At 37.9% G+C, this 10,514-nt stretch overlaps 1 protein-coding gene across 1 annotated transcript; it reads right to left on the bottom strand.

The window, feature by feature from the left end:
- Window positions 1–7,853: 7,853 nt before the first annotated feature.
- Window positions 7,854–9,939, bottom strand: LOC131029761 (uncharacterized). The gene has a single exon (XM_057960410.2). The coding sequence runs from the start codon at window positions 9,099–9,101 to the stop codon at window positions 8,088–8,090; it is 1,014 nt and encodes a 337-aa protein (XP_057816393.1). The 5' UTR covers window positions 9,102–9,939; the 3' UTR covers window positions 7,854–8,087.
- Window positions 9,940–10,514: the final 575 nt, after the last annotated feature.

Below are 10,514 nucleotides of genomic sequence, written 5' to 3'. Positions count from 1 at the left end.
GATTTTTAGAATGTTGGACCAAATTATAGATCCAGCAGGAACCCCGTGGTGGACCAGAAGTTTGTGTAATCCCTAATTCTGCAGATATTTTGCCTCCATTATTGTGTACTAGTCAGATTTTATGTGGGCAAGTCTCCACCCAATCTTTGCCAAGAGAGCCTTGTTGAAATGTGATATCCTCTTTATGCCAAGACCTCCCCAAGATTTAGGAGTACAGACCTTGTCCCAACCAACCAGGGCTAATCTCTTCTTCTCTTCCATTCCTGTCAAGAGGAAAGTTCTTTGGATTCTCTCTAGCTTGTCTACCATACATCTTGAGATTTTGAAGAGAGATAGAAAGTAAACAGGGATCCCCGGTAGGCAAGTAGCCAACAACTGAAGTTTTCCAACGATGCTAAGAAGCTTACCTTTCCATCTAGCCAATTTCTTCTGGATTATTTCCAAGATTGAATTCCAGAATGTGTTAGAGACTTCTTTCACCGTCAGGGGAAGGCCAAGGTAGGTACCAGGAAGGGAAGCAGGTTGGCCCCCAAGCACCCTCTGGATCCTATCCTGAAGGTTGGGGGGAGTATAAAAAATATATATATAGCACTTTTCTCAAAATTGATATGTTGACTCGAAGCTTCAACATAGTTATTCAAAAAAAAATTCCAAACCTTGGCGTCCATCAGTGAAGCCGACCCAAAGAGGATGGTGTCATCAACAAATTGTTGCAAGGGAACCAAGGGGGTGGTGGAGGCAGGTTTGATATCTTTTAGCAATCACTCCTCAATCATTTTAGTAAAGTTTCTCCATAACACCTCAGCAACTATAATAAAGAGATAGAGGGAAAGGGGATCCCCTTGTCTAATGCCTCTAGAAGTTGCAAAAAATTCACTCGGGCGGCCATTAATGAGAACAGAATACTTAACAGTGGTGATGCATTGCTTTATTAGATTGATAAGTCTGTCACAACACCCCATCTTTCTCAAAATTTTAAACAAGAATTCCCATTTCACCTTGTCATAGGCTTTGGAAATATCAAGTTTGAAAGCCATGGAGGGTTGTTTTCTCTTGTCCATGGTGTGCAACAATTCATGCGTAGTGATGACAACATCCAATATTTGCCTACCTGGAACAAAACCTTTCTATGAGGTGCTAATGAGGTTGTCCAAGAAGGGTTTAATTCTATTAACAAGGATCTTGGATAGGATTTTGTACACTGTAGTACAAAGGATAATGGGTCTGAAATGGGTGAGATGGTAGGGATTAGAGGTTTTGGGAATGAGATCTATAAAGGTGGCATTTAGTTGCTTGAGGATTTTACATATTTTGAAGGAGTCCTTTGCAGCCAAGATGACATCAAAACAAACAATGTCCCAGAATTCTTGAAAGAAGGTCGGGGGGAAGCCGTCAAGTCCAGGGGCTTTATAAGAATTCATAGAGAAGACCACAAACCTAACCTCATAATTAGTGACCGGGGATAATATGGTAGAATTGGCATGATCATCCAGGCTGCAAGGAATGCATCGAAGCAAGAGGTTCTCATTGTTATCATCCAGCAGGGAGTGGTCAGCTGAGAGGAACGTGGCAAAATAATTGGTGGCAAGGGCACCCATACGGCCCTCATCTTCAATGAACTAAATTTGATCGTCTTGAAGTCCATAAATTAGGTTCCTTCTTATGTGAGTGGAAGCCGACCTATGGAAGAAAGTTGAAATTCGGTCCCCCTCTTTAAGCCATTGGATTCTCAATCTTTGGTTCTAGTAAACTTCTTCTTGGCTAGAGATGTCTCTCCACTTCCTTCTAGCCAGGGCCTCCTCCTTGTGTGTGGACTCCTGGAGATCCCCCTATGCATCCTAAGTTGGAGGTCATTTAGCTTATTAGCAATCTCCTTTTTATTGAAAATATTTCCAAAGGTTAACCTATTCCATCATTCGACCTTTCTTCTAATAATATCAAGTTTCTGGGCCACCCTGAACATAGTTGTTCCCTGAATAGGAGTACACCAGTTTTGAATGCAATCTCTAAACTCCGGGTGCTGAGACCACATAATTTCATACCTAAAAAGGATTCTCCCTTTCCTAGGATGAGCAGAGCAGTTAAAGAGAATGGGATTGTGATCAGAAACTGTTCTCGGCAGGACGTGCAAAGTAGCATTAAACCCTGCTTCCCAATTAGTTGAGATTAGAAAGCAGTCAAGCTTGACTTGGATAAGATGAGTTCCTTTCTCATTATTAGACCAAGTAAAGTCTTGTCCTCTCAACTCAATATCCACCAAAGCATTGGAGGTAATGAAATTAGCAAAGTCAACCATGCTGTCAAAGTAATCATCCAAGCCCCCCAGCTTTTCTGAAGGAAAGAGGGCAGTGTTAAAGTCCCCCGCCACTATCCAAAAATCCTCCTTCATACTATCCATGAGAGCAGACAATTCCCTCCAAAGAACACCCCGGCCCAACTTCGAATTGGGGGCATAAACATTGGCTATCAACCAGGACTCCCGAGAGGATTCAATCCTAGCAACAAGAAGATTGTCAGAAGAGTGAACAGCCCTTCCCTTGAATATGAGCGGATCCCACGCCGTAACCAAACCTCCAGATGCCCCAATGGCATTACTAATCAGAAAATCCGCTCCCAACCATAATTTACTAGCAATAAATCTAAAGGAACTATCCATCATTTTAACTTCCTGTATCAATATAATATCAATCCTATTATCCATAATACTATTTCTAATTACAAATTGCTTTTGAGGGCTATTTAGCCCCCTGATGTTCCAAGAAAGGATCTTCACTTCTTTGGCTTAGTTGCAGAGTCCAGGGTCCTCTACCTCCCACAAGCAATTTCTCTCACTTCTTTATGCCTAGTGAGTCTCTGGAATGGTCATCCCTTCGGGTCTTGACCCACATCCAAGTTGAGACTCCTAGCCAACTTGTTCACATTATCTTCATCAGATTTCATATTCCTGGTTTTTCTCCTTTGTGTGATCCAACCATCATCAGAAGGAGTTGCGATACAACTGGATGAAGCCCCAGGAGAGAAGGGACCCAAACTCTTCCTTGTAGGAGGGGGCCAGTCACCAAGCCATTAGTGACCTTAGAAATGCTATTAATAGGCGTAGAGGGGAGAGAAGCCACATTCTTGCTAGTAGGAGTCTCTGGTCTATTGGAAATCTCCCCCTCCTCAAGGGTGGGAGGCTCGGGAGGAACAACGAGATTAAGATCAACCAATTCCTGAGGACTAGAGTTTTGAAGGTCTTTCTCAGGGGTTTCCATCAGCTTAATGAGAGCATTAGTAAAAGGGTATTCCCCATCAGAGAGAGTATCATCAGAAGATGGAGACTTAGTGTCCTTAGCAGTCTCAGGGGTGGGGGTACTCTTTGGGTGAGTCTGAGAGGAGGAGGAAATTTCCTCTTGCTTTTGGGGTTGTTGCTTTTGGGGCTGCTCAGGCACCATTTTGCAGTCAGAGACAACATGGCCCGATTTATAGCATCTCTAGCAAAAGGTTGTAGCATTCTTAAAGACAATAGCTTCTCCAGCTTCCCAACTTAGATTTGAGGGTAATAAAATTTGGCAAATTCTAATTAATTGTAACCATAACACAAAAACAGGCAAAGACTAACCTGGATTTGGTTCTTCTCACTTCATCCATTGCCACAAAATGGCCAAAGGTGTTGCCAATCCAACATAAAATCGCCTCATCCCATAACTCCAAGGGTAACCCCAACAGGTGGACCCAAACTGGAGCTATTTTGTTGAGATCTGCAACAGGGTCGAATCTCGACTTCCATTTGCAAAGGGAGAGATGATGTTTGTCATAGGCCCAATACCCAGAAAGGACCAGAAACATATCTTCTTCCAAAGTAAATTTGAAGAGGAATAACACTCTCGACATAGCACTCATAGTGACACTCCCTTTGAGCTTCCATTTAGTAGCAACCCATTTTCTCACCATATCAACTGAACGTCGAAAGGAGAATATTTTGCCCACCAATGAGAATGTCAGTGAAGACATTATCTTGTCAACTACCTTATCCAGTAATATGATAGTAGTCCCTTCCTCAATTTGAACACATTTTGGGGTCGGGAGTGGTTTCCCATTTGCCTGGATATTTCCTATCACAACATTCTTCCAACCCTTGGAAGAGGCATCACCTTTGGGTAGTTCACTAGCCACCTCACTAGGAGGTGAAGCTTCTTTTTCCACACCCAGAACAAAGGTGGTTTGAACATCCTCCGAGTGGGAATGAGCATCCGCAACATCTGCATGTGTGTCAACCAAAGAAATGTGCATCCCAACACCTTCCGCATGACTAGTGGCCAGATATGTGGCCTTCGCAACATCATTGTTTAGTACCACATTTGTTCCCAAAGGATTGGGAATAGTAGCTGACTTTTGCAGGTTCAAAGCATTGCTATCCCCCACAAGAGAATCTGTTACCGAAATTTGTTGTAGATATGTGACTTTGGTCGTATCTGCCAAATCAACTAGCAAAGGATCAACAAGTGGAGGCCCCTAGCCCCCACCTCCCTCAGGGGGCATGGAAATTAAAAAAGGATAGAGAGGGAAAGTTGCAAAGCAAAGCGGGATCAAAAATTAAACTTATAATGTTAAAATAGAATACTGAAATAATAACTTTTGAAATTTTAAAATCTTAGAATATTACGAAATAAAAGGAAAACAACTTTCCATCAAATAATGTTGAACATCCATATGGAAGATTTTTTTTCTAATTGTACGCATTTATTCAATGCTTTTCCCAAAGTGCACACTATTGACCTATATTGGGTTTTGACAATACAATTTGCCTCATGAATTTATTTGTTCCAGCCTAAGGTGTAATAACGTGGAGTGGGAAGATGATGCAATAAGTTGTACATTTTTTTTCTGAATTTTTTTTAATTGTATACTTGTATAGACCAATAAAAGGAAAGAAAAATGATTTTTTACAATCATTTTAAATAAAAATTAAATATAGAATATAAAAATTTTGTTCAATAATTTAAATTCTTTCTAATGACTGCTTAAGCTAATAGAAAAATAAAATTGAATGAATGCAATAGTATCCTGCCTTGACAAGAACTAATAATGCTTATGATAACAACTAACACTTGGATAGTAATGCTAGAATCTCTAGAATTAAAGGGGAAAAAAGATTCACTAAGGAATGTTAGCGAATGACTGGAAATTAAAAATATAAGATTGAATAATAATCTTAGGGAGAAAATGCTATAAACAAATACAAAGATCTATGCAACCATCCAAGTAGTATCACTTATGATCTACAATCATAAATTCATATATTGAGAATATGGTTGTAGGTGACAACTAGATCAATAATGGCCATGGTGATTATCAATGCTTGGATAAAGATGCTAGACAGTCATGACATTATTAATAATATAGTATTTTATTAAGGAATGTTAATAAAAAACTACAAATTTAAAGAATATAATATTCAAACTTAGGAATCTTAGGGAAAAAGTGTTATAAATGAATGTAAAGGTCTATATAACCACTCAAGTGGCACCACTTGTGATCTACAATCCTAAAATCATGTTCGACCAGCCAAGATGGTCTTGTAAACTCAAAACAATCTACAAACAAGAATATGCAAGATGAGAAACTACCATAAGCATGAGATGTAAATTGTACAAAAGAGGCTTGCTTATAAAGGCAAAGATGAGGAGGTGAGAAGGTAGGAATGGAACTCTGACTACCCCTCTAAAAGTGAAACATGTGTGAGACTCTATAGACAAATCTTGGGACACTTGGTGAGTCCACATGAAGCGAGACAAAAAGTGATGTCTCTTAAGTGAGCTTAAGAGTGGTGTGAATACAACTTTCCTAGGTAGGCTACAAGCTAACTAGTTTAGTAATAACTCTTTTACACTAACAATTCATCTCTCAAGAATATGGCTATATGTGACAAATAGATTAATATCGTCCATGGTAATAATCAACAGTTGGATAGAGATGCTAAAAATATAAATTGAAAAATATATAAGATTTACAAGGAATGTTAGTGAATGACTACAAATTAAAAGAATAAAATTTGAACATAAGAATCTTAAAAAAATAAAGATTTAAACATAAGAGTCTCAAGGATAAAATATTATAAATGAATGCAAAGGTATATAAACCATCCTAGTAGTATCACTTATGATCTACAATCATAAATTCATATTTCAAGAATATGGTTATAGGTGACAATTAGATTAATAATGGTCATGATAATAACCAAAACTTGGATAAAGGAGCTAGAGACTCATAAAAATTTAATTAGATAGATAGCTAAGGAATGTTAGTGAAATTTAAGAATCTTAGGGATAAAATGGTCTAAATGAATACAAATGTATAACCATCCAAGCAATATGACTTATAATCTATAATCATAAGTTCATATTTTGAGAATATGGTTATAGATGACAACTAAATTAATGATGTTCATGATAATAACCAACACTTGGATAAAGATGCTAGTGAGTCATATAGCATATATAAGATTTGCTAAGGAATGTTAGTGAATGGTTGAAAATTAAAAAATATAAGATTCAAACTTAAGAATCTTAAGAAGAAAATATTGTAAATGAATGCAAAGGTCCCTATAACCATCCAAACACTCTCACTTATGATCTACAGTAAGAATTTGGCTATAGGTGACAACTAGATTAATAGTGGTCATGGTAATAACCAACAGTTGGATAAAGGTGTTACAAACTTGTTAAATTGGCTTTCTAAATGATGTTGAGACAAAATTCAATGGCTTGAAGCCTAACTTATAAATGTATTTAAGAAGAGAAAACAAAATCTAATTCATGATGTTCGTATATTTGCAAGTAGTGAGCAAATAACCATATAAGTGTAATAGTGAAAAGTCCAACTATATAGATATTCATATAGATCCAATGCAAATGTACTTGTGTATATTTAGATGCAATATCCTTCAATGCTCAAAATGGGCAGCAATTTAATGAAGTATGGATCACCAAATGTTTTGCAATAATAATGTACCCATGGAATGTCCTCAAGAGCAAAAAAAAATGTATAGGACTATTCCTAGAGATAATAGCTAGCAAGATCTAATGTTGTTGGTGATCTTTGGTTCAAATGATATGTATATTGTTAGTCATAGACATCAATAATAAATAGATGTTAAGAGAAAAAAAATGACAAACATTTTTGTCGGAATGTTGCATAATATTATCTACATTTTTATTTGATAACTTTCAAAATAACTATATGCAAAGACAAATTGATGAAACACACATGAGGTTGAAACATTTCAATAATGAAATGAAATACAATCATTATAAAAATTTGAGACATTTTTATTATATTTTATCTAATACTAAATTAACTACATAAAGCTGTTAAGGGTGTGGTCAAGTCTACCAAGATTCAAACCTTTATTGTATCATTGTGTCTTTATTGGGTCACTAAGCTCACAAGTTCGGATCATATGTGTTAATTTAGGAGTGATAATGTCCATGATGAAAATAAATCCTCTAAAAACACGTCTGTGTTAGTGCAAAAGAGTGATAATGACCAAGATAAAAGAAAAAGAAAAGAAAAAAACGCCCTCCACAGATAACCACTCCACCTCCAATCAGACTAAATTTCCAAATTGATAAAAAAGAGAAAAGAAAGAAAGAAAGAACGAACGAACTAAGAATAATAAATAAAACGATTTAAAATTATTCTTAAAAATATAGATTCTTTGATAGGCTATCTAAATGAGACTAACCAAGAGAAATTACCTCCACCCAAACAGAGTAAAGGCAAGCATTGTCGTGTTTAAAGAATGAGAAATTAAAGGCAAAAGGAGGAAGAAAGTTCAATTCATGCTTTGCCACATGCCATTTACACTCTGATGGTGTGAATTTAAACATTCTTTTATAGCCCATTTGCAAAACACAAGACTCTTTATCTCTCTGCACTATCTATTCTCAGAATAATTAACTGGATACCCCTTGTAATTGAAGATTAAAAGTTCTGTAGATTTCACAAAAAACATGAGCCAACCTTTGTTAAGGTGAGTTGAGGTAGAAGTGACATGAAATAAGAACTAGTAGAATTGAAATTACAAAAAAAAACTGTAATGTGTATCACAGAAGTCCTTTGGCAATAGCTTTGTTGGTCTCCAAATGGGTAGTCTCATAAACAGGAAGATCTCTGGAGTAGATGCTGTTAAGCTCAAAGAGGTCAGAGCTTGAATCACTGTCTGCATCCTCCTCATCCAAATTTCTGCTGTTGTCGACCTTGGTGGAGTAATTTCTCAATGAAGAAGCCACAACATTCTTCTCAAATAATACCCAGCTTCGGATCTTCCCATTCTTTTCCTTGTTGGCAGTGGCAGTGGCAGAGGCAGAGGCAGAGGAAGAGGAAGAAGACTTGTACTTTGTATGATAAGATGGGGGAGTATCACTACTCCTCTTAGACACCTTTGCAAGATGTTGGTCCTTAGATTTAGGCTTGTAGAGTGAGGATGAGGATGAGGTGGAGGCAGGGGTGGATAGGGTGGAGGCAGAGGTGGAGGACATTGAACGAGAAAAGAAGGAATGGGAATGGGAAGAGGATGTTGAATTGCTTGCAGAGTCCGAAGCGCCTTTCAATTCTTCGCGCTGTGACTTACTCTTGCTCCAACTGGACACCAGAACAGAGTTCAGAATACTTGCTAGCCTACTTCCTGGCGACATAGCCTTGCTGGGCTTGAGCTTTGGCTCCTTCACTTTAGGCATAACCTTTGCCCCCTGCGAAGCATAAGCAGGCCTAGGATTGGAAGAGGCAATAGCAGTGGAAGTGGAAGTGGAAGTTCCCGCATTCCTCCATTTGCAGGAAGATGAGCCACAACAGCAGTGTCGGCGGTCCCCGCCAGATGAAGAATCTGGCCTAGTGCGCACTTGGAGGGCATTGATGGAATTGTACTTGAAAGACAACTGCTCTGCGCGTGCATAATGACCTTGGCCATCAATCCCAAGCTTAGGCTTGTTGGGTAATGAGAGAGGATGGGTGGAGACCTCATCTTGGGAACTCTCTGTTGCCCTTGAAATCGCATCCAGGAGGGCCGAAGAAAATGATGGCCCCCTCCTCCGCCTTTCATCAGCAATCCAGTCTCCCATTAGGTAAGATATCTAAAGAAAACCCACCACTCTCAATTCATGATGATCACTCTGGAATGTGTAGGCGAGTTCTTGTCCCTCAAAATTGAAATGCTACAAATGGGTATTGCAAAATTGAAATGCTAAGGGGTATTGCGAAATTGAAACGCTACAAATGGGTATTGCAAATTTGAAATGCTAATGGGTAATGCGAAATTGAAATATTGCAAAATAAAAATGCTAATGGGTGTCGCAAAATTGAAATGCTACTCGTGGGTATTACAAAATTGAAATGCTAATGGATATTACAAAATTGAAATGCTAGTGGTTATTCACACGATACCCCAACTGTAATTATACTGATACAGAGACCCTTGGCTGTATATATAGACGTGGAAGGAGAGTCACAAGACCCAAAATCCAAAACCCAGGACCCAAAACCCACTCACATGTTACCTGCTAAATCTATGTCTCTTTTTACCATTTTCACTGTGAGACAACACAAAATCCATGGAGTTTGTGTCTCTGAATCCGTAACTTAAGAATCTGCTGCTAAAGTCGAATTCAACCTTGTAAGATTGTCGGGGAAAGGAAAGCCAAAAACACCACGCTCCCATATGAAATCTTTGGATTTTATTGAGTTTACCTGTGCCGCGCCCGTCCTCATTGTGATGACGCTCCCGACAGGGGTTCGTGCCTTTTGTTGAATTTAGTCGCAGGAGCTCCTTCCATGGTACGAGCAGGGATTAATGGCTGCTTGTCTTTACGATATGCACAACGACCACCCTCTCTATCTTGGTGTCAACTGTCCCACCCTGCCTTCTAAAATCATATTGAGGAATGCCACCACATCTGCCTTATCTCTTCCCTTGGAAAACAAGTAGGGCCACCCAGTTTCTATGTAAAGTATGGGCCCAATGGTTTTTTAAATTTCTTGGTTAAATGTGCTTTTACAAATGTTAAAAGGTGTTGTTTAACTTTAGTTAAATGTGGTTTTTTATTATGCCTTTGACTTAATGTAAAGTTGTGATGGTGCATGATTATGTTATTTTTTAATTTATTTTGTATATATTTATAAAAAATATTTTATTATATTAATAAATTGTTTAATCTTATATAAAGTTGATTCATTTGTAGTATTATTTTCATATATGCATATGTTTATATATTTATCTACATTTTATTTATTTCTATTTTTTTTGCCAATCAAGCTAGGCCCCCAACCCTTATCTATTTCTATTCATCTTCTTATACAAATCACATTTGTTTGCTCCCACTATAACTATTGAATTGTTCTAATATCTTGAATAATTTCTATGAGTTCAACTATGAATTGGTATATTTGTACTTGATTTTTGAAATTTGCATTTAAATTTAGCTAACTTCCCTTCATTCGAATGGTCATTATGATCCAACTAAACACCCATTTGTACA

Source organism: Cryptomeria japonica, chromosome 9 (genome assembly GCF_030272615.1).
Source record: "Cryptomeria japonica chromosome 9, Sugi_1.0, whole genome shotgun sequence".
NCBI classification, from domain to species: domain Eukaryota; kingdom Viridiplantae; phylum Streptophyta; class Pinopsida; order Cupressales; family Cupressaceae; genus Cryptomeria; species Cryptomeria japonica.
This window is presented reverse-complemented; position numbering and strand designations above follow the sequence as displayed.

Excerpts from the sequence above, each read along its gene's own strand:
- LOC131029761 (XM_057960410.2), bottom strand. The coding sequence starts at position 9,101 with ATGGGAGACTGGATTGCTGATGAAAGGCGGAGGAGGGGGCCATCATTT.